This window comes from Centruroides sculpturatus, unplaced genomic scaffold, assembly GCF_000671375.1.
Source record: "Centruroides sculpturatus isolate CEXI.00-Female unplaced genomic scaffold, Cexi_2.0 scaffold386, whole genome shotgun sequence".
NCBI lineage: Eukaryota > Metazoa > Arthropoda > Arachnida > Scorpiones > Buthidae > Centruroides > Centruroides sculpturatus.
The window spans coordinates 187,512-213,266 of NW_019384684.1; the positions used below are offsets into that span (position 1 = coordinate 187,512).

General features: G+C 32.5%; 1 protein-coding gene and 3 long non-coding RNA genes across 4 annotated transcripts in view; all 4 read left to right on the plus strand.

Moving 5' to 3' along the window:
- Nucleotides 1-4,422, plus strand: part of LOC111627024 — a 40,970-nt gene extending 36,548 nt beyond the window's left edge. The window contains exons 4-6 of the mRNA XM_023370563.1: nt 936-1,023; nt 2,770-2,864; nt 4,403-4,422. Of these exons, the coding sequence (XP_023226331.1) occupies nt 936-1,023; nt 2,770-2,864; nt 4,403-4,422 (203 nt within the window). The remainder of the gene's footprint in view (nt 1-935; nt 1,024-2,769; nt 2,865-4,402) is intronic.
- On the plus strand, nt 1,378-1,733 carry LOC111627011. The gene is made up of 3 exons (XR_002756959.1): nt 1,378-1,555; nt 1,625-1,628; nt 1,704-1,733. It is a non-coding gene; the product is annotated as an uncharacterized LOC111627011 (long non-coding RNA).
- A 4,613-nt stretch (nt 4,423-9,035) lies between the features above and the next one.
- LOC111627013 lies at nt 9,036-19,550 on the plus strand. Its single transcript, XR_002756961.1, has 3 exons — nt 9,036-9,107; nt 10,587-10,681; nt 19,153-19,550. It is a non-coding gene; the product is annotated as an uncharacterized LOC111627013 (long non-coding RNA).
- On the plus strand, nt 9,462-9,817 carry LOC111627014. Its single transcript, XR_002756962.1, has 3 exons — nt 9,462-9,639; nt 9,709-9,712; nt 9,788-9,817. It is a non-coding gene; the product is annotated as an uncharacterized LOC111627014 (long non-coding RNA).
- Nucleotides 19,551-25,755: the final 6,205 nt, after the last annotated feature.

Here is a 25,755-nt window from a genome sequence, read left to right on the forward strand (position 1 = left end):
GTTTTAAATTCGAATTTGTTATTGCGTATTGGTTCGATTATAGAACGATTGTAAACGTTTCAGAAAATTGATCAAATTGAAAATAGTTCGTTTGATTTTCGGCAATTCTCTTCAGCGGTAGGTGTTATATAACAATTACTATGGTTATTGAAATATTGGATGTAAATGGGGTTTGCTTGCAAAACCTCCGCTGACGAAGTCGCGGGTAACAGCTAGTTATATATAAGTTTAATTATGTCGGGGGGTCGGAAATCGCAATAAAAATTTTAATTTTTTAAAAATATATAAAAAATATACCACCAACAAGTATTCACCCTACTATAAACCCATCGCCTCCCGAGACTTCTATGAGAATGTCCCGGGAAATCTGACTCCAGCTGTTCTCAAGGTCATCCAGCTGTGTAAACAATGACTCATCAGTGTCAAATTTCACAGAAAGGACAGACAAAGCGAAATAAAATTTAAAGCTTTTTCTTCAAAATTAACGCATTTGTTTCGTTTTTTTCAGTTTTAAGTATGTTTTATATTTAATTACATTAATATCAAAAATTGCCTGAGGCTTAACTTATAATAACTAACACCAATTCCGAAACGTATATAGTATATATAAAGACAAGAAACACAAAATACAAGACATTATACAGTTTTTTTTAAATATAACATAAGTAACATAAACTAACATAAACTGCGGAGAATAATATATATGAGCGTGAAGATGTGTATGTATATATGCATGCTTAGGATTATATTGCAGGAAAATGGCATAAATTTTCAACATAGTGTATGTGTAATTGTTTTTAAATTATACTTAATATTTCAACAATCCAAAGTGCTACTTTACTTTTGTTTCGTATTAAAAGTTATCAGCAGTTCGTTAACTCTTCTTATAATTTACGTTAATTAATTATTAATTAAATAATTATTGGCCATTTCAGCAATGAAAGATTCTTACAGAGCAGAGGTGAAATTCTGCAAAGTGAAAGACGATAAGATTCGCCTGTCTACAAGTCAAATAATTTGCATGTAAGTGCTAATAATATAATATATGTGCGTTTTAAATTTTATAAAAATATAACAACAGTTGATATTTTTATCATATATTATTTTATGAAAATGATGAAAATAAATTTATAAATATTTTTAAAATGTTTAATTATTTATGTGAGCAAATCATATAAATAAGTATAATTTATTATAATATTAATAAAATAATTTTCAATTATTTGAAACAGAAGTGCGAAAAGTTTGTAAATTAAAGATGAAAATTAGAAATTTTTCTTGTAGAAATAACCATCTATTTAAAATTAGTTTAAAACTTCATTTTGAAATACATTAAAAAGTAAATTCACAATTGTAATTAATATTGACAAATTCGTAATTACAAGACATGTATTACAATATAATTAGGTTAACGAATAAATATATCAAGTGCTATCAGCTGGTTCTTCCTTTGAAAGTGAACAACAGCTCACCACGTGGAATTTCTTGCTTTCTTCGTATGTCAAACACCTAAAAGCCAGTTTCCTGTCGAATGTACTCCAGGAAGGCATTTTTCGTTAGCAGATTTATTGTGTTGCTTGGTTTTTTCTTATCAACTCTTTAATTTTTTAGAAAATTTTTATAGAAAAGTATAAAAAGAAAACAAAATTATAAAAAAGTAATAATCTTTCACGAAATTCTTCAAATATATTTTTAAATTACAGCAGAACCCGTTTACGAAGTTCTCGCTTGAGAGGGTTTCCCACAAAAGAAGTGCGATTTCTTTTCTCCTGGCATTCACAGCATAACATTTGTGTTAAAATTTCCTGCATAACACGTTTTCCCGCATTAGAAATTCGAAAATATCAGTCTCATCGACGATATCTTACCAATTGAAGACGTTTATGTTGAAAAAAAATCGTAATCCTTTTTTTACCATAACTTTATCACGTATAAAAATTGGAGCAACGAGTTGCTTAACTTTCCGGCAATGTTTAAAACTGCGTATGGCGTCATCTGTTATGAAATTGTTAAACTTTTATATTTTTCTATAAAAGTTTATTTTTTATATAACTTTTATATTTTTAATATAAAAGTTATATAAAAGTTTAATATAAATGTCATCTCTACTCTCAAAATTAAGTCTTGAGATTAGAGATGACATTTATTTTTTAAAAAGTAATCGCTAAATTAGCTGGAGTCATATTGTCTTGAACCTGCCCCTTCCCCATGCTGTCTATTAACCATTGAAACGTCATATCGACACCAGTCACTTGAATACCTTCTGTAGTTAGAGCACCTTACTATTATTCTATATTCTACTACGTTATATATTACCTTGATATTCAAATAAAATAAATTTTAAAATATTATTTATTTTTACATGTCATCTTTACTCTCAAAATTAAGTCTTGAGAGTAGAGATGACTTTTTAAAAAAAGTGGTCGCTAAATCAGCTGGAGTCATATTGTTTTGAACCTGCTCCTTCCCCATACTCTCTATTAACCATTGAAACGTCATATCGACACCAGTCACTTGAATACCTTCTGTAGTTAGTGCACCTTACTATTCTTCTATATTCTACTACGTTTTGTTATATATTACCTTGATATCGAAATAAAATAAATTTTAAAAATTTATTTATTTTTACACATTTTCCATTAGAGCTGATCCCGCCTAAAAAGATTTTTTTAGAGTAGTTCCTTCAAAAACTTCTTAACATGTTTTTTCTACTGTATTTCATATTTAGTAATTTCTATTTCTAACAGAAAATCTTACTTATATTTTCAGAGCTGCAATCAGCGTCTTTATAACGTGGGTTTTTATTGGAACATTCCTGGAGATTCTGATTATACAGAATATAGTTAATGTTCCTTGTGATAAAGGTATGATCCCGAATAATATCTAATTGTTATAAAAATGGAATCGTATTAGTTAACTGTACATCATTTGTAAAAAACATCAATAGAAAAAATTTATAAGCATAAGTTTATAATTTAGAATTATTGGTGAATCACTTCAAAACAGCATCAACTTAATGGAAGTAAATGGGTTTTTTCTTAAGTAAAAATTATGATAATCTAGACTAACATCTTGCTCTTATATAGTATCAAAATTTATTATAAAGGTATTCTATTTTGTAAGTTTTTCCGGATAATTATTGCATGTTTTGCACTGGAATGCTGTAAAATTCCTTACGAAAAAACTCAAAATTACACAGTTTTATAATGACTAAATTCTTTGATACTGTACTAGAAAATTTTGCAATTCGAAATAATTCACAGTAAAATTACAGTAATGTTACGTGATATAAATAATATATTTAAATTAAACAAATTTCTACTCTTTCCACTTTTTCAATAAACCGATCAATTCGTAATTGATAATATAGTAGAGCGTCAATTATCCGAAACGTCAATTATCCGAAAGAATTCCAGTCGGCAAATTTAATTTTTCGCCAGTGCTGTGGCACTGCAATCTTTCGCTATTCCTTGGGCTACTCAAATATTTTACGTTTTTGATACTAAATTAACTTCTGAAGTATAATTTTTTATTGTTTTTATATTTTTCATTTGTTTGTACAAAATAAAAAAATAATTTTTAACGATACAATAGTCTTTATTAGGCTTAACATCGACGAAAATTCAAGGCGAAGCAACACGCAACGGAGAAAAATTTCAACATGGGATAAATTAATATATTTTTTCATACATAATCGGTTATCCAAAATATTTTTTTCCACGAACAACCCCAGTCCCCAATTGATTCGAATAATTGACGCTCTACTGTATTTGCATAAAAATATTGTAATTTCTAGCATTAAAGATACAAGGTAAGTCTCCTCCAATAGAAAAATATTTATAATTTTACGAATATTTTTAAAATTACTTTTTTAATTTACTTAATTATAGATGTAAGAGTTTTATAATTTTAAAATATTTCATAGCACTAATTTAATGGCATTTATGTATTATAATTACAGAACTGGAAAAACTAAAGTTTTTCATATAAATAATAACTTAAAGGTGTTACTACTGTAAACATCCTTAGCTTAAGAAACGATAAAAGTGCTTAAAATTATTATAATTATTGTAACAAGATTATAATATTTCAGCTATGTCAAATCATTAATTTTAATTGAATATTTATTTAATTAATGATTGTAATTATAATTAAAAGTATATTATTATAATAAAGAAATATCTTTATAATAATAATTTTCTAATCTGGAATACAGAATTATTATAGCCATTATAATATCTTGTATTATAAAGCAGAAGGTAAGCGAGAGAAATGGACATACTATGTACATTTCGTGAAATCGTTCTGTCTCCAATGTTACAGAACGAATTATAATGAAGGATTCCAATTATAAAATTGCAATAAATTTATTGTAATCCCATAATTGTTAATCTCTTTACAGAGTGTTATTTTGAAAACTAAAATAATTCAAAATTAACTACAATAAATTTATTTAAGATACTTGTATTTGACTTGTATGATTGTTATTATGACGTATTGAAAGTAGGAGAGTTGCAGTATGAAGAAATCAATGCTAGGTAAAAGTTGAAAACTCTACTATGTGTTAATAGAAACATTGCGCTTTTTTTGTTTTTTTTTATTTCCTGACATTTGCAAATTTAAACCAATAGTAATTCAGCATAATATAAGCATATTCTAATTATTAATCTAAACGATAAAGTATTCAATACTTATCCACAATTCACATTTTTGTCAGAATGGCAAATTAAGTTTCTGAAGACAAAGTCTGTCCAAAAAGGAACCACCATTTATTTATCTCGTGTTCCAGACTACACTTTCTTGGCGAATGACCTTTCTTTTTACGGTACTGATTGCCAGAAATTAAAAAAGTCCTTTTTGAAAATCACAAAAATATATCCAATTAAAATTACAAGAATTTCTAAAAATGAAACTGGTGACATACAGACTTGTTTCTTGCTTTAATCCATACCTTCTTCTTCTTCTTCTCCTAATAGGTTAATATGGAGATGTTATCCGTGTAGGCTCTTTCTCTGACACAACCTCACTCATTGATTAATGGAAGCGACCGGTGCAAGTGAGGTATAATTCAAGTTTTGTTCCATGATGGCGAGAAATAATTGTGTTCACCGGCTAATAAATAGAAAGCAGAGTACTGGTGTGAGATAAGTTAGTGTGCAGAGGTGTGTCCAAATCTTGTTGGGGACTTGCTTATTGCAGGCACTGCAACGAAAAATGAAGGGTTGTTTCCTGCGCCCTGCAGTGAGGGCAATTTGGAAAATCACTTAGTTGTTAGGAATATAGGAAGTCATTTAGTGGGGCTGTCTCCATGTGTAGCCGAGCCAGCATAGTTTCCATATGACTATTGAGGCATAATGATAATACCATGCGGTGAAGGGATGGAGACGCTCTTCTTTTCCTCCGAGGAGTAGCTGTCCAGGAGTCCGTTAATAAATGGACAGTGTCATTCCAGACTGTGATGGCAAGGTTACGTGGCAGTCTTCGAAATGGAACTGATAAGAGTATGTTAGCGTACTGCTTTGTCTGTTGCTTCGTTTACAGGAATTTCTGAATGGCCTGGAGTCCACTTAACGACACATGGCACCCTCTGAGTACTGAAGCTCTTGAGCCTCTGCGTCAAATACGCAACTTATCTCATGGATTGACCAGACTTCCATTTTGTCACTGCTCGAGAGCACTACTCTTACAGTAGTGCGGGTCTTAGTTTTAGAGGCGTCTACCCCAATCTTTGTCCATCCTGGCCATTTGGTTGTCACAGTAAACTGGATATGTGCTCTCGTAACCTCTGGCAAGAGTCCCGAAGTATTGTGGAAGTCCTCGAGGCTCAGTGGGCTATGGACACTAAACAATTACGGTGGCACACTACTTTGCCGAAATAGGTGAGTTGTGGGAATGCCTGTATGAAGAATCTCCGCAAGAACCCAATGAATGTATGGAATGTATGGGACTTGAAATTGGCGCCATCAGTAAAAGGACAAACTGTCCGCCGAGTAAAAAAGACTGTGGAGGGGGCTGTAAGTCCCTCTAGATATATGTGTCATGGCATGGGAGAGACCTCAGATGAAGTCTGGATCTCAGAGGAATGTACCCTGTCTCTGCAAATAGGGAAACAAGAGGAGTTGTTTTTGGCACACCTAAAACTGTCCTTAGTGCCTCGTGAAACGGCTTGTCAATATGTTTAAGAGTGAATGGTGGCACTCCTACCAGTAAATGTGCCCTGAATTTAGCTATCAGACTTAGTACTGCATTTGTAAAGCATAAAATGCTCATCCTGTGGGCACCAGTCCATCTGGAAGTAAAATATTTTAAGAGCCGGCCCACGTCAATTTCAATCACAGATAGTCTGCGTGAGCCATCCACATGAAAGACTGGTGAAAATGGACCCTACGAATGCATAATGAAGTCTGTTGAGGGATGCTCCCAGAACTCAGAGTTAATCTGAATTCTGGGCGACCACGCTTAGGGGAGAAGTCTACTACTGCACTTTTTTTCGCAGATAACGAAAGGCTTCAATTAGCCACCCAGTGGTCCAAGGAATTTAAAGCTCGTTGCGCGTAGTTAGCTGCTTGAGACTGATTGGTACTAGTCGCTATTAAATACAAGTTATCCGCGTAAAGGACAGTTGTGACCAAGGGCAGAAGCGCTTTTCATAGGTCAGCCATGTAGTGTGTAAATAGTAGTGGGGCGGGGATGCTCCCCTCCAGGTCTCCCTGTTTGAAATGAAGGTAAAAGTAGAGCACTCCCCTGGAAAGTACTCGGAAGAAGCACTGGAGGACAAAGGAGGAAAGCCAATGTAAAGTTCGACCGCTGATCCCTAGCACCTCCAGCTTCGCAAGTAGCCCGTACTGACATATGAAGTCATAAGCTCCTTTCAGATCTAAACCAATGAGATAAACCCACTTGTGTTGAGCTCATGTCACTGCAACGTAATAATGTAATGTAACAAGAGCCTCCTCCACTCCCTGATAATGAAGGAAGTCAATATAGTGATTATTGAAGGAGTTTTCTTGAACCAGCTGCAGTTGAATATGGTGTAATACCGTACTTTCAAATCTCTTCGCTATGTTTGAAGTTAAAGAAATTAGACGATACAAACTTACTGTTGTTGTCGAGTGCCCTGGCTTAGCTATTGAAAATATAGGTGCAACTTTCTAGTCTGGAGGGCAAATCCCTGTTTCCCAAATCTTATTAAAGCAGGCAAGTAAAATACGACAATCCTCTGGTGGAAGCGCCCGTAAGGCCTGAACAGAAATGTGGTCAGGTCCAGGTATGATTGGTTTGGATCAGCAGAAAACTTGTAGGAGGTCCTGTAATGTATAAGGCTGGTTGTAAGAACTAGCATTTGGCCAGCTAAGTTCCAGGAGGGGCAAAAAACAATTCTGCGGGCAGGAGCGACTGAAGTAAGTTGCCAGTTCTTCCGCCTGTTGGGGTGGCGTCGTAAGTACGTTTGGTGTCTGAAGGACAAGGTGATCATCTGCACTTTCCAGCGGGGTGTGCAAATGCCGGAAAATCTGGAATATCATAGAAATGGTGATGGGCCTAGCACACGTGTGGCTCCACAATTCGCATCTGGAACGCCAGACACTCCGATGGAGTTCCGCACTCAGTTGTTTGTATATGTTTCACCAAGTTATTGAAGCACATTTGTGGGCAAAATTGAAAGCCCGTCACTTCTTTGCCTGTAGGTTCCTACAGGATGGGGTCTACCACGGTGGCAGTCCTTTTGGTGGGCGAGAGAACTCTCAGAGGTCTAAGAAATCGAAGTCTGCATCGTCCTGAAAAGGTCTCTGTATGTTAAGGGCGAGGGATTGAGACTATGATTAAAGTGGTTGGAATATAAAAGTGGTTGGAAAGTGGTTGGAAGTGGTGGGCACGTGCAACCGTCATCCCAATGAGGGTAGTGCGCATTTCAATTGCTCCCAATCAACCGTGGTTTGTAGTTGTCCTGGAAACACATTACACTACTTGACTGGGAAAAATTCTCGAGTATATCGATGGATTAGTTTATGGCCTCTTCAGAGAACTGATTATGCAGGGCATAAATATTAACCCCTCGGTTCTCACAAACGTTTTTTACTGACCATATAGATTGTTTATTGATATACCAAATGTCTGGTCTTCCTATTTTTGATATTATATAACGATTATATTCAATTATTTCATCCGTTTTATCAAATGGTTAATATGAAATCTATATAAATATAATTTTTTAAAATTTATATTGTAATTGAATTAAAACGAAACTTATGTTTTTAAGACTTTTAAAAAATTAGTTACTAAAATGAAATGAAAGTAAAAGATTATAAAGTATAAGAATTTAACTCAAATTGTACAGTAGCAATAATAATAATAATATTAAAATAGTGCCTTTTTTTAAATCAAATTTATACTGTGTGATCAAACCAATTCATTAAACTTTGAATTACTATATGGTTTATACTGAACCATAATTTCTTTAAAATAGTATTTATTTGAGTGATGAACTCTAATACATAATATTAAATTTATAAAATGAAACTCTGATTATATACATTTTTTTTTAATAAACACATTTCACCTCAATGTANAACGCATTTGTTTCGTTTTTTTCAGTTTTAAGTATGTTTTATATTTAATTACATTAATATCAAAAATTGCCTGAGGCTTAACTTATAATAACTAACACCAATTCCGAAACGTATATAGTATATATAAAGACAAGAAACACAAAATACAAGACATTATACAGTTTTTTTTAAATATAACATAAGTAACATAAACTAACATAAACTGCGGAGAATAATATATATGAGCGTGAAGATGTGTATGTATATATGCATGCTTAGGATTATATTGCAGGAAAATGGCATAAATTTTCAACATAGTGTATGTGTAATTGTTTTTAAATTATACTTAATATTTCAACAATCCAAAGTGCTACTTTACTTTTGTTTCGTATTAAAAGTTATCAGCAGTTCGTTAACTCTTCTTATAATTTACGTTAATTAATTATTAATTAAATAATTATTGGCCATTTCAGCAATGAAAGATTCTTACAGAGCAGAGGTGAAATTCTGCAAAGTGAAAGACGATAAGATTCGCCTGTCTACAAGTCAAATAATTTGCATGTAAGTGCTAATAATATAATATATGTGCGTTTTAAATTTTATAAAAATATAACAACAGTTGATATTTTTATCATATATTATTTTATGAAAATGATGAAAATAAATTTATAAATATTTTTAAAATGTTTAATTATTTATGTGAGCAAATCATATAAATAAGTATAATTTATTATAATATTAATAAAATAATTTTCAATTATTTGAAACAGAAGTGCGAAAAGTTTGTAAATTAAAGATGAAAATTAGAAATTTTTCTTGTAGAAATAACCATCTATTTAAAATTAGTTTAAAACTTCATTTTGAAATACATTAAAAAGTAAATTCACAATTGTAATTAATATTGACAAATTCGTAATTACAAGACATGTATTACAATATAATTAGGTTAACGAATAAATATATCAAGTGCTATCAGCTGGTTCTTCCTTTGAAAGTGAACAACAGCTCACCACGTGGAATTTCTTGCTTTCTTCGTATGTCAAACACCTAAAAGCCAGTTTCCTGTCGAATGTACTCCAGGAAGGCATTTTTCGTTAGCAGATTTATTGTGTTGCTTGGTTTTTTCTTATCAACTCTTTAATTTTTAAGAAAATTTTTATAGAAAAGTATAAAAAGAAAACAAAATTATAAAAAAGTAATAATCTTTCACGAAATTCTTCAAATATATTTTTAAATTACAGCAGAACCCGTTTACGAAGTTCTCGCTTGAGAGGGTTTCCCACAAAAGAAGTGCGATTTCTTTTCTCCTGGCATTCACAGCATTACATTTGTGTTAAAATTTCCTGCATAACACGTTTTCCCGCATTAGAAATTCGAAAATATCAGTCTCATCGACGATATCTTACCAATTGAAGACGTTTATGTTGAAAAAAAATCGTAATCCTTTTTTTACCATAACTTTATCACGTATAAAAATTGGAGCAACGAGTTGCTTAACTTTCCGGCAATGTTTAAAACTGCGTATGGCGTCATCTGTTATGAAATTGTTAAACTTTTATATTTTTCTATAAAAGTTTATTTTTTATATAACTTTTATATTTTTAATATAAAAGTTATATAAAAGTTTAATATAAATGTCATCTCTACTCTCAAAATTAAGTCTTGAGATTAGAGATGACATTTATTTTTTAAAAAGTAATCGCTAAATTAGCTGGAGTCATATTGTCTTGAACCTGCCCCTTCCCCATGCTGTCTATTAACCATTGAAACGTCATATCGACACCAGTCACTTGAATACCTTCTGTAGTTAGAGCACCTTACTATTATTCTATATTCTACTACGTTATATATTACCTTGATATTCAAATAAAATAAATTTTAAAATATTATTTATTTTTACACATTTTCCATTAGAGCTGATCCCGCCTAAAAAGATTTTTTTAGAGTAGTTCCTTCAAAAACTTCTTAACATGTTTTTTCTACTGTATTTCATATTTAGTAATTTCTATTTCTAACAGAAAATCTTACTTATATTTTCAGAGCTGCAATCAGCGTCTTTATAACGTGGGTTTTTATTGGAACATTCCTGGAGATTCTGATTATACAGAATATAGTTAATGTTCCTTGTGATAAAGGTATGATCCCGAATAATATCTAATTGTTATAAAAATGGAATCGTATTAGTTAACTGTACATCATTTGTAAAAAACATCAATAGAAAAAATTTATAAGCATAAGTTTATAATTTAGAATTATTGGTGAATCACTTCAAAACAGCATCAACTTAATGGAGGTAAATGGGTTTTTTCTTAAGTAAAAATTATGATAATCTAGACTAACATCTTGCTCTTATATAGTATCAAAATTTATTATAAAGGTATTCTATTTTGTAAGTTTTTCCGGATAATTATTGCATGTTTTGCACTGGAATGCTGTAAAATTCCTTACGAAAAAACTCAAAATTACACAGTTTTATAATGACTAAATTCTTTGATACTGTACTAGAAAATTTTGCAATTCGAAATAATTCACAGTAAAATTACAGTAATGTTACGTGATATAAATAATATATTTAAATTAAACAAATTTCTACTCTTTCCACTTTTTCAATAAACCGATCAATTCGTAATTGATAATATAGTAGAGCGTCAATTATCCGAAACGTCAATTATCCGAAAGAATTCCAGTCGGCAAATTTAATTTTTCGCCAGTGCTGTGGCACTGCAATCTTTCGCTATTCCTTGGGCTACTCAAATATTTTACGTTTTTGATACTAAATTAACTTCTGAAGTATAATTTTTTATTGTTTTTATATTTTTCAATATATTTATTTTTTGTTTGTACAAAATAAAAAAATAATTTTTAACGATACAATAGTCTTTATTAGGCTTAACATCGACGAAAATTCAAGGCGAAGCAACACGCAACGGAGAAAAATTTCAACATGGGATAAATTAATATATTTTTTCATACATAATCGGTTATCCAAAATATTTTTTTCCACGAACAACCCCAGTCCCCAATTGATTCGAATAATTGACGCTCTACTGTATTTGCATAAAAATATTGTAATTTCTAGCATTAAAGATACAAGGTAAGTCTCCTCCAATAGAAAAATATTTATAATTTTACGAATATTTTTAAAATTACTTTTTTAATTTACTTAATTATAGATGTAAGAGTTTTATAATTTTAAAATATTTCATAGCACTAATTTAATGGCATTTATGTATTATAATTACAGAACTGGAAAAACTAAAGTTTTTCATATAAATAATAACTTAAAGGTGTTACTACTGTAAACATCCTTAGCTTAAGAAACGATAAAAGTGCTTAAAATTATTATAATTATTGTAACAAGATTATAATATTTCAGCTATGTCAAATCATTAATTTTAATTGAATATTTATTTAATTAATGATTGTAATTATAATTAAAAGTATATTATTATAATAAAGAAATATCTTTATAATAATAATTTTCTAATCTGGAATACAGAATTATTATAGCCATTATAATATCTTGTATTATAAAGCAGAAGGTAAGCGAGAGAAATGGACATACTATGTACATTTCGTGAAATCGTTCTGTCTCCAATGTTACAGAACGAATTATAATGAAGGATTCCAATTATAAAATTGCAATAAATTTATTGTAATCCCATAATTGTTAATCTCTTTACAGAGTGTTATTTTGAAAACTAAAATAATTCAAAATTAACTACAATAAATTTATTTAAGATACTTGTATTTGACTTGTATGATTGTTATTATGACGTATTGAAAGTAGGAGAGTTGCAGTATGAAGAAATCAATGCTAGGTAAAAGTTGAAAACTCTACTATGTGTTAATAGAAACATTGCGCTTTTTTTGTTTTTTTTTATTTCCTGACATTTGCAAATTTAAACCAATAGTAATTCAGCATAATATAAGCATATTCTAATTATTAATCTAAACGATAAAGTATTCAATACTTATCCACAATTCACATTTTTGTCAGAATGGCAAATTAAGTTTCTGAAGACAAAGTCTGTCCAAAAAGGAACCACCATTTATTTATCTCGTGTTCCAGACTACACTTTCTTGGCGAATGACCTTTCTTTTTACGGTACTGATTGCCAGAAATTAAAAAAGTCCTTTTTGAAAATCACAAAAATATATCCAATTAAAATTACAAGAATTTCTAAAAATGAAACTGGTGACATACAGACTTGTTTCTTGCTTTAATCCATACCTTCTTCTTCTTCTTCTCCTAATAGGTTAATATGGAGATGTTATCCGTGTAGGCTCTTTCTCTGACACAACCTCACTCATTGATTAATGGAAGCGACCGGTGCAAGTGAGGTATAATTCAAGTTTTGTTCCATGATGGCGAGAAATAATTGTGTTCACCGGCTAATAAATAGAAAGCAGAGTACTGGTGTGAGATAAGTTAGTGTGCAGAGGTGTGTCCAAATCTTGTTGGGGACTTGCTTATTGCAGGCACTGCAACGAAAAATGAAGGGTTGTTTCCTGCGCCCTGCAGTGAGGGCAATTTGGAAAATCACTTAGTTGTTAGGAATATAGGAAGTCATTTAGTGGGGCTGTCTCCATGTGTAGCCGAGCCAGCATAGTTTCCATATGACTATTGAGGCATAATGATAATACCATGCGGTGAAGGGATGGAGACGCTCTTCTTTTCCTCCGAGGAGTAGCTGTCCAGGAGTCCGTTAATAAATGGACAGTGTCATTCCAGACTGTGATGGCAAGGTTACGTGGCAGTCTTCGAAATGGAACTGATAAGAGTATGTTAGCGTACTGCTTTGTCTGTTGCTTCGTTTACAGGAATTTCTGAATGGCCTGGAGTCCACTTAACGACACATGGCACCCTCTGAGTACTGAAGCTCTTGAGCCTCTGCGTCAAATACGCAACTTATCTCATGGATTGACCAGACTTCCATTTTGTCACTGCTCGAGAGCACTACTCTTACAGTAGTGCGGGTCTTAGTTTTAGAGGCGTCTACCCCAATCTTTGTCCATCCTGGCCATTTGGTTGTCACAGTAAACTGGATATGTGCTCTCGTAACCTCTGGCAAGAGTCCCGAAGTATTGTGGAAGTCCTCGAGGCTCAGTGGGCTATGGACACTAAACAATTACGGTGGCACACTACTTTGCCGAAATAGGTGAGTTGTGGGAATGCCTGTATGAAGAATCTCCGCAAGAACCCAATGAATGTATGGAATGTATGGGACTTGAAATTGGCGCCATCAGTAAAAGGACAAACTGTCCGCCGAGTAAAAAAGACTGTGGAGGGGGCTGTAAGTCCCTCTAGATATATGTGTCATGGCATGGGAGAGACCTCAGATGAAGTCTGGATCTCAGAGGAATGTACCCTGTCTCTGCAAATAGGGAAACAAGAGGAGTTGTTTTTGGCACACCTAAAACTGTCCTTAGTGCCTCGTGAAACGGCTTGTCAATATGTTTAAGAGTGAATGGTGGCACTCCTACCAGTAAATGTGCCCTGAATTTAGCTATCAGACTTAGTACTGCATTTGTAAAGCATAAAATGCTCATCCTGTGGGCACCAGTCCATCTGGAAGTAAAATATTTTAAGAGCCGGCCCACGTCAATTTCAATCACAGATAGTCTGCGTGAGCCATCCACATGAAAGACTGGTGAAAATGGACCCTACGAATGCATAATGAAGTCTGTTGAGGGATGCTCCCAGAACTCAGAGTTAATCTGAATTCTGGGCGACCACGCTTAGGGGAGAAGTCTACTACTGCACTTTTTTTCGCAGATAACGAAAGGCTTCAATTAGCCACCCAGTGGTCCAAGGAATTTAAAGCTCGTTGCGCGTAGTTAGCTGCTTGAGACTGATTGGTACTAGTCGCTATTAAATACAAGTTATCCGCGTAAAGGACAGTTGTGACCAAGGGCAGAAGCGNATATATATATATATATATAAATGGACGTGTGTGTCACTATATTTCACTTTTCTGCAAAAACTACACATCGCACACGAATGCTGTTTGTATGTGGTGGTAGCCCCAAGTCTCCATTCGTGCACTATGGGGGTTGCGTCTCGATAGCTATAAAGGTGCGGGAGGTTTAGGGCTGAAAGTGGTTGAAAGTGGTTTTCTATTTCGAATGTTATGTTCGAATTTAATTCGAACAATATTCGAATTTGAATTCGAAAATAAAATTCGAATATTGGTTTGATTATAGAACGATTGTAAACGTTCCAGAAACGTTGAAAATAGTTTGTTTGACTGGATATGAACAGGAGACGTTCAGAAATAGAATCGGGACCAGGTCACTAATTAGTCTGGAAACGGGGGACCTAATTCTTGCATTCTGTGAAAACGGGGGACCTAATTCTTGCATTCTGTGAAAACGGGTAAGATTGGCTATAATGTAATTATCTTAATCTTCACTATCGTTACTTTATGCCCAGTAAAGCGGGTCCTTGCAGTTAGTATATATATATAAAATTATACCCTAATACTGAGTTTTTTTTTAATAGAATCCAAACACATTACACCACTTGACTGGGAAAAATTCTCGAGTATATCGATGGATAAAAATAATATCAGACGTTTTAAAAGCTATATTAAATGGGAGATTATAAGCCGAAAAACTGATTTATGCCAAGACTTCATTTCCGAATTTTTGGTTAATTTAAACTGGAAATTAATATAGAAAAATTATATATTTACTACTATGTTTATCAAAAAACATATTAATCACTCAAAATGGGATTTAATTTCAGAACATCAAATATTAGATGAAGAATTCATCTTAATTGGTATAAAATAGCAAAATTTCAACTTCTGTCTGATAATTTTATTAAGAAATATATTGCTAAATTAAATATGAGAATACTTTTAAAATATCAGCAATTAAAAACCGATACTCTGCTAGAATTACAAGATTTTCTCCACTGGGATTTGGTTTCTCGTTATCAAATAATGACCGAAGATTTTATTCACGATTTTAAATACCATCTTTTCTGGTGTTATATTATTAAATATCAAAAACTAGATCATAAATATAACGCTGAAAATTTTCACAGTTTGCTAGTCTGTATACTTCAGAATATTAGTAACATTGTTGAAGATATAATGGAAAAATTAAATAAATTCGATGAAGAAAAAGAAGTAGAAAATTAAAATCTGTAACATATCGATTTTAAAAAAAGAAAAGATAGTTAAAAGAGTCAATTGTTTTTAAATTTAATAATTAATTGTATTAACTACAAATATCAATAAGAAATATATCGGGATATTTCTAACATCATTGATAGAGAAAAAACTTACGTTTTGTGTCTGACGATGTATTGATGAAAAAGAAGTAAGTCTATGAACAAAAAATTACTGGATAGATGAAAGAATGCAGTACACACAGCTTACTTCGAAGGGACTGCTTTGGGTATTTAATCAAGGTGTTAGAAATAATTAACAAATAAATTTTTAAAAATGCGGGTCCATACAGCTTACTTGAAGGGGTTTCGCTTTGGGTATCGATGAAGGTGTCAATAAAATTAACAAAATAGATTAAAAAATGCAGTCCACTAATTCCGTTAATAATTATATTACAACAGTTTGCTTGTCTATATTCGCGATATCAATCATATTTTCTTTAAAAACTAGCAACCATTCTTTTTTTTAAACTCTAATCGTATATTATCTACAGATGAAAAAACTCACATTGTTGATAGACCCCACATGCTTATCCATTAAACAAAGAGCATAACGCAGAGCCAACACGACTTAGTTCACGGTACGGACTGTACAGCAGAGGGTGTAATTTTCAAAAATTTTTAAGTTGTGTCATCGTTTTAATTTGATTTGTATTATTACTTGTTATTAAATTCTTATCTTGTGTCCACATTTTTATATTATCACTTTATATTAAATATATTTATTAATTAATACTATTTAATTTTATAACCCAAAATGTATCATTTCTATATTACTCCTGGTGATGACACATTGTAAAACTTTTATTTGTAAATTTTCATCCAAATGACAAATTAAGTTTCTGAAGGCAAAGTCTGTCCAAAAAGAAACCACCATTTATTTATCTCGTGTTGCAAACTGTAGTCTGGAACGACGAGAAAAATGTATCATTTCTATATTACTCCTGGTGATGACACATTGTAAAACTTTTATTTGTAAATTTTTGTCCAAATGACAAATTAAGTTTCTGAAGACAAAGTCTGTCCAAAAAGAAACCACCATTTATTTATCTCGTGTTGCAAACTGTAGTCTGGAACGACGAGATAAATTAATGATAGTTGCTTTTTGGACAGACTTTGTCTTCAGAAACTTATCCACAAGTTTACAGAAAGTGTTTTTGAATTCTGCCATAAGAGGGTGTATGTATTGGAGACCTTTAAAATATTGCTGTCCCAACAGTGTCCAAGCGGTTCCATTTCATGAATACTGGGAGTTTGGTTCAGGGTGAGTACCTTGCTCGGACAAGCTGGCCACCCGGAGTTTTCGAGTTTTTTCCATGTGTGTAACGCTTGAATAGAAGCCAGTTACCCTTAAGTTTACTTAATTTTAATTTAAATTTTCATCAGTTCTAAAACACATTGTCCCATGATGGATTTAACATACTTTTTTCTTTATGTTAAAAAAAAAATTTACACTTGTGTAAAAACTATTGTAATTACTCTTTTTATAATATAGAATATAAAAATGCTTAGAATTATTTTTAAAATGGGTATGAATGAATTGCTATTAGTAATTTCAAAATTAATTATATTCTTAATTATTTAATTCTATGGTACTGCAGTTTTGTAGTTCATGTAGTATATTAATGGTGGCGCGACAGTGGTGCCATAATATGAGAAAATACATGAACCTTTAGAAACTTGTGAATAGGCTACATGTAATATCATAAATGGTTTGAATTTTTAATATAAGTATTTGGCATCATAGTTTATCTTATAAATAGAAAATACATAATTAGAATAGTATTTCAGTATGTACCATACTTTAGCAATACTAAAATGTATAGGAAATTATAATCATCTCTTTTTCCTTTGCATTATATCAACTCTCGTTAAAAGTGCAGATGCACCTTCATTTTTTTGTTAAAACTTGGAAAAACAGAACAAATTTACCATACAACATTGATATAAACTTAACCTAAAGAGGCATCAGCTGCTATATTATATTTATTTAAAGGTGTATTAAAAGTATCACAATGACTGCTCGAAAATTCAGACACTTAAAAAGGTTAACTGTCAAACAACTCCTTTAAAATGTCTTGAAAACCATGTAGATTTCAAAAAGAATTTTATAAAATGTTTATTCTTCTTCATCGTTACTTGTGTACTAAGATAACTAATATCACCTGCTTCAAAGTTTAAAAACAGAAACTCTCGTCTACTCTCTTATCCTTCACCTTTTCTCCGTTTACCTTACTTATTGTAATTTTTATTATTAATTTATTATTGTTATTACTTTTAATAAATTCATTTGTAATTGTTATCAGTTTATTAAATTGGTTTTTTTTCTCTTTAGGCAAAATTCTACAGAGCTTCGTTTCAGTATCTTTAATTNAAGCTGGCCACCCGGAGTTTTCGAGTTTTTTCCATGTGTGTAACGCTTGAATAGAAGCCAGTTACCCTTAAGTTTACTTAATTTTAATTTAAATTTTCATCAGTTCTAAAACACATTGTCCCATGATGGATTTAACATACTTTTTTCTTTATGTTAAAAAAAAAATTTACACTTGTGTAAAAACTATTGTAATTACTCTTTTTATAATATAGAATATAAAAATGCTTAGAATTATTTTTAAAATGGGTATGAATGAATTGCTATTAGTAATTTCAAAATTAATTATATTCTTAATTATTTAATTCTATGGTACTGCAGTTTTGTAGTTCATGTAGTATATTAATGGTGGCGCGACAGTGGTGCCATAATATGAGAAAATACATGAACCTTTAGAAACTTGTGAATAGGCTACATGTAATATCATAAATGGTTTGAATTTTTAATATAAGTATTTGGCATCATAGTTTATCTTATAAATAGAAAATACATAATTAGAATAGTATTTCAGTATGTACCATACTTTAGCAATACTAAAATGTATAGGAAATTATAATCATCTCTTTTTCCTTTGCATTATATCAACTCTCGTTAAAAGTGCAGATGCACCTTCATTTTTTTGTTAAAACTTGGAAAAATAAAACAAATTTACCATACAACATTGATATAAACTTAACCTAAAGAGGCATCAGCTGCTATATTATATTTATTTAAAGGTGTATTAAAAGTATCACAATGACTGCTCGAAAATTCAGACACTTAAAAAGGTTAACTGTCAAACAACTCCTTTAAAATGTCTTGAAAACCATGTAGATTTCAAAAAGAATTTTATAAAATGTTTATTCTTCTTCATCGTTACTTGTGTACTAAGATAACTAATATCACCTGCTTCAAAGTTTAAAAACAGAAACTCTCGTCTACTCTCTTATCCTTCACCTTTTCTCCGTTTACCTTACTTATTGTAATTTTTATTATTAATTTATTATTGTTATTACTTTTAATAAATTCATTTGTAATTGTTATCAGTTTATTAAATTGGTTTTTTTTCTCTTTAGGCAAAATTCTACAGAGCTTCGTTTCAGTATCTTTAATTACATCAAATCAAAAACTTTTCACTACCGACTTCAATAACGAGACAAGATTTATTTGTGGAATTAAATTCTTACTTACTTGTATCATAGTTTTTTCACATTTAATCTTACATTCGGGAATTGTGTATACAACAACAGGTAAATGAATACTAATTTTTAATATTTACAGATAATTTTTAATATTTAAAAATCGTAATAATTATAAATTGTTCTGTACACATCTTATCGCATTATTTTATATAAAACATTAAACATTTTATACATAAAAAACATTATGAAACTCCATAAATTTGTAAAGCCAAACAACCATCGGATTACATTAGGCTACTTTTCCGCGATTATATATGTCAGATCCGAATAGCCACTGGGTCTAAATAATAATTTAAAAATNTTATGAAACTCCATAAATTTGTAAAGCCAAACAACCATCGGATTACATTAGGCTACTTTTCCGCGATTATATATGTCAGATCCGAATAGCCACTGGGTCTAAATAATAATTTAAAAATAAAATTAAATTTTTGTAGAAAAATATTCTTTTGTTTTGGTGAGAAATTAAGCTTTCTAACGTGGGAAAACTGATAAAAAAGTCACTTTATTTAACTGAAACTGAAGCATCCTTTGTTTTTCCCTTTTCTGTTACAAATCTCACCATCATGAAAACTGACGACCCCTCATTTATTTCCCTTTTCATCCGTTCACGTGAAAGAAATGAAACATGATGATTGATCGCTAATCAAGAGATATAGTCGAAGTTTAACTGATTTCGGGGAGTTCGTCTGAAGATCTGAGAGTGAGAAGAAGTCCACATATTTGCTCCCTAAGGCTGACGCCCTTAGAAATACGCCGGAGGCTCCCAGATGAGATCGCCTTAGTCCATTCGATCTCCCTGAGTCAAGCCTATAGTCGAAACAAATCAACTATAATAATAAGTTAAATAATAGAAGGAAGATATATTTTATTTTGTGCTTATCAAGACCTCTTCATGAACCAAAGACAGAGAACTTTATCAAGAAAGTATCTTCGTTCAATACAGAAGAAGATAAAGTCATCTAAAAGGTTGTATGATTATAATAATTTTGTGAGCTCTTTCTCTCGGCGCGTTTAATTTGATTTATTTGTGGTCTCAATCGATTGTCTTTGAATATTTAACTATTCCCATATCTGTATAATTTAGTTTATTTTTTTTATCATTAAATTTTCTTTATTATTGTTAAGAAATGTCTCTTGATTGTTATCTGAATCAGATCTCCACACGCGTGTTTATCCGCGTAACGATAAATTGATAAACTGGTGTCAGGCCCTTGATGTAGATCGGGACTTTACGGTTCTGATCGGTTTAAATTTTAACAGCCCTCCTATAAAATTTTTAAAGACCGGATCTCGTGATCCGAAACTGAGAGAACAGATTTCACTTAATCTGTGCCGAGTAAGTGGTACCCTTGGAAGGTACCCCCGGCTAATCTCACATATATAATTAGAGAAGAGCATCGATTAACCGAATACATATCAACCAAAACATTGGTTAACCGAAAGCCTTCCAGTTCCAGTTGGCAAATTCAAATATCTGCTAGTGCTGTGGCGCTGCAATATTTGGCTATGTCTTGGGCTACTCCAATATTATTTTTGTTGTGTGCGTGTTTAGCTGGCAACACTGGCGCGGTCATGTTGTATCCTTAAAAATTATTTCTTTATTTTGCACAAACAAAATAAATATATAATTATAGTAATAATAACAATATTTATTGGCATAAAGGGAAGTTTCCCTGTTGCAGGGGGTTGTACAATGAGATATTATAATTTTTTTTTACAATATTTTCATAATATATAGGATATTAGTATTGAACAATTTGATAGTTACAATAGTATTATTTTACATTAGTAGTCAGATGTACAATGTTGGTGATGTTTAATATACTGGTGTAGATTTACAACATTTTTGTGATTTTAGTGAAAAAGTTATACAGACTGTAGAGATCTTTTTATTCAGACTATTTAAAGTATTTCTATAATCTTGAGATGAGTCGTTTTGGAGTATTCGGAAGATGTTAAAAGTTTCACATATTGTTAATAGACTCATTTTTGAAATAAGTGATCAATTGAAAAGTGATTTGTTTTACACCATGGACAAAGATTGTTTGATAGGTCAATATAAGTACAAGTAGAGCCTCGATAACTCGGCCTAATGTGGACCGAAGGGTGGCCGAGTTTGTGAAAATGCCGGGTTATCAGGAATGGGGTTTAAAAAAATAAGTATGCGTGTTTCCTCAGAAAATACTGTACTGTACTTGTATGTATTGTTTACTTGAGAATACAACAGAGAATAAACTGCCCAAATACCCTTAAACAAAGGAAAAGTACGTCTTTTATGAAGACGTACTTTTCCTTTGTTTTTACGCCTTTACTACATGAAAATGAAAATTAATGAATACACTGTACAGTAATTTACCTGATAAGACAGACCTCAGAAAAATACTTTATGAGGCATAAAGCTGTCTTTATCATAAAAATTAATTAACTAAGGATTTTTTTGCCCTGCCAGGATGTGGCCGAGTTATACGGAATGCCGGGTTATCGAGTGGCGAGTTTTCGAGGCTCTACTGTATTTCGTGAATATGTATGGAGTAAATTTACAACATTAAATAAGTAAATACTTTTTATATCCGAAAAATATTGGAACATCCGCACTGATTATTTATTTTGTGTTCGTATTTTAGAAAAATTAATAAATATTGTAAATATATCTGATGATGTTGCTGTAGAAATTATATCTCAAGCAACTTATATTATGGAACCCTTCTTTTTTTTGAGGTAAGTTCATAAATTTTGCTTAATAGTTTATACAGTATAGTTATTTCATAATAAACAACACAATTCAAATTAATGTAATTACGATTTTTTGGTCTTTCAAATTAAAAATCATGTAGGCCCTACGCAATCAGAGCTCATTTGAAGAACTTTTATCGTTGCTGCATGCGTTGTCACGTATGACACTCACGATTCTTATCCGTTTAAATTGAATTATACTTAGATACATTGCGACATTCTTCTTCTTTTGTAAGATATAATATTAAGCACACTTTTTTACAGTAAACTGTTTGCTTTAGATAGCAAACCCGTGTAGACGAGAGATGTTAACCAGATTGTCTCCCACATTTAGGAAAAAGAATATCAAAATTAGACTGCATAGTGCTATTTGTTTGTGCCTGATCTTCTTATTTGTAGTGTACAGTTATGTTTCACTATTTATAACAATTGTACATTGAACAATTCGATAAGCCTTTAAAATATAGATTTTACGAAAGAATATAATCTTGTCAAAAATACTAAGATCTTTGCAATTATTTTCAGGAAGGTTTCGTTTTCTTTATTTTACTATTTTTTTATTAAATATTTTTGCTTTAAATCATACAAAAGCATTTATATCCTTTATATTAGGAATTTGAAANTTTTCATGACATTTGGAATTACATAATTTTTTTTCTTTGGTAAGTAGCATTTGCATCTATTAGATTTTCAACCAATTTTTCAGCAGCATTAACTATAGTTGTGGCCATCAGGAATTGATGACATTTTTGCACATTCTCTAAGTGAAATTTCTGCACTTGGTACATCTCCAACAGAAATATATTTTTTTTTTTTTTACAAACAGTAAACTGGTTTCTGGAATATAATAGATTTAATATGCCGTGTTTGGTACCCAGTTTGTAAAGGTTTTTATCTTTTACCGCAACAACAACACATAAATATTTGTTCCATCACTGTGGGCTTGATCTTCATCAGGTACACGAATCCTTACTGTATCACCAACAATAGCTGCTGTGTATTTGGAATTTGATGTATTAATCATTTTTTCTGCTTGCTTTTTAAGATTAAACAAAGCCCTTGTTTTAGACACACTTCTTATTTTTCTTCTTTTTTTTGGATCAATTGTTTGGATTGTTTCTTCTTCATTCACCAATTCTCTAATACGAATAACATCCTGGTTTAGATTTTTTTCACGTGGAGATGATGTAGATCTTTGAACTTCATCAGTTATATTGCTATGTAAGGATGGCATTATCAGATAATATTTCATGTTTTCTTGGACGGTATTCGGACTTTCAGAGTTTGAGCAACTTTGAGTTACTTTTTTTGATAGTTTTAAAATGTCTCTGTAGATCCTCTTCCGTATTAGCGTTGAACAACGATTCGTTGGGTGTAAAATTCTTTAGTCCAACTTTTAACTTTGCTCCAAACATGGCCTTATAGGGGCTGCAGTTTATATCAGTATGATGCGCTCGATTTTTCATCAGTAGTACAAAACGTAATCCTTCCGACCATTTGTTAGTATTGTTAATCTCCAACCAAGAACTAAGCATATTTTTTACGTCTTGATTACATCTTTCTACTGAACCCTGACTTTGTGAGTGCCTGGGCTTTTCATGCACCATTTTTAACTCGGACCGCATATTACACATTTGTTTGATGATATTATTACGAGCTATGGGGCTCGGGATATAAATTCAAAATACAGCTTAACGAAATTTTAGATACACTCACTTTTTACACTCTTTACACTTGTTAGATACACTTTTTAGATGCACTAATCACAAAGACTTTATATCTCTCATTAAAAGATAAACTTCTCCAACGTTCTAATTTTTCGAAATGTTTTTTTTTTTTTTCTTTTTCAAAAACATTCTTTTTTGTTTCGCCACTCTCCGCATCATGGTGCTAGTCTGTTTTTAGAGCAGGCGCGACACTGCCCTCCTCTTAAGGCATGCTCGTCCCGAGCATCATTACACTCATAATACCACGCCAAACGATCCACATGAACAATCTTGGGTGCAGTTCTCGACCTCTTCTGTATTCGGTAGGTGACATCGTTGATTCTAGTCACAACACGATATGGCCCGTCCCACATCGGCTGTAATTTAGGGGACTTTCCCTTGCTGCGCACAGGATTATGTAACCACACGAAGGAACCCTTTTCGAAACCTTGGTTGTTCGCCTTCCGGTCATATCGGGTCTTCATCCTTTCAGACATTTGTTGGCTGGACTGTCGGATGTGGTCATATACGTCATTCATCTTATGACGTAAATCGTCCGCATAGTCAGTCATGCTACGTGGACTATCAGGCGGGGTACTAGTAATTAAATCTGCGGGCAATCGTAGTTCTCTTCCAAAGTTTGCAAAGGCTGGCGTCACAGACATACTTTCATGGACCGCGCTTCGGTATGCCAACAAAAATGGTTAAATGTGTTTGTCCCAGTCTCGTTGCCAAGTCTCTATGACTTTTGCCAGGTACCTTTCCAACGTCTGATTAAATCGTTCCACCATCCCGTCGGATTGTGGATGATACGAGGTGGTTCTGGTTTTGTGGGTACCCATCACACGGCATGTCTCCCGAAATATTTGGGACTAGAAATTCCTGCCTTGATCACTGTGAATCTCTAAGGGTACTCCAAACCGACAGAATACTTCGTAGACTAATTTATCGGCCACAGTTACAGCTTCTTGGTTGGGAATGGCGAAAACCTCTGGCCATTTAGTAAAGTAGTCCATGACAACCATGAAGTACCAGTTTCTATTATCACTTTAAGGAAACGGTCCCGCAACATCTAACGCTATTCGTTCCCATGAAGCTCCAACATTGTACACTCTTAACGCACCTCTACTGTGAGTTTGAGGTCCCTTCACGGCCGCGCAACTGGTACATCTGCGACACCATTCTTCCACATCATCACGAAAGTGGATCCAATAAAATCTCTCGCGGATTTTCAGTAATGTTTTCTTCACCCCCATATGGCCTCCAGAGCAGCCGTCATGATACAGTTTTAGGACCTCTGGAACTTTTCCTTTGGGAACAACCATTTGCAGATGGTAGCTGTCCCCTCGGGTATTTTCCCACTTACGGCACAATATCCTGTCCTGTATGGTCAAGCTGCCCATTGTGCCCAATAGCTCTTTGTAACTGGACTCATAGCTGCAACATCGCTCCAGTTGGGCCTAGGAGCATCAGCCTTCAACCACTCAAGGATCGGCTTAATCTGCGTGTCCTTTTCCTGAGTTTGTTGTAAGGTTTCCTTCCACTCGTTACTGATATCCATTTTCAGCATTTGCATAGGAACAATTTTTTCAGTCTCTTGTCTGACACAGTGCATACAGTTATCCGCACAAGGCCTTCTCGACAAGGCATCAGAATTACCATGCATTTTCCCTTTACGATGTTCAATCACGAAGTCATACTCCTGTAGCAGCTCTATCCACCTTTCTACTTGTCCTTCTGGATAATTAAAATGCAAAAGCCACTTCAACGCAGCATGGTCTGTACGCAAGCGGAATCTTTGTCCAAGCAAGTAGTTGCTAAAATGTTGCAAGGTTTTAACTACAAGTAAAGGGAATTACTTGCTGTAAAAGCAAGTAATTTCCTTCTTGTCACGCAGTAATTCCTTTCCGGTTTGGATAAGACTTTGCTGAAGTAGGCTATAACCAATTCTTGATCTCCTTTTCGTTGAGACAAAACTCCGCCGATCCTCGTGTTACTTGCATCTGTGTCAACTACAAAGTCATTTTCAGTGTCA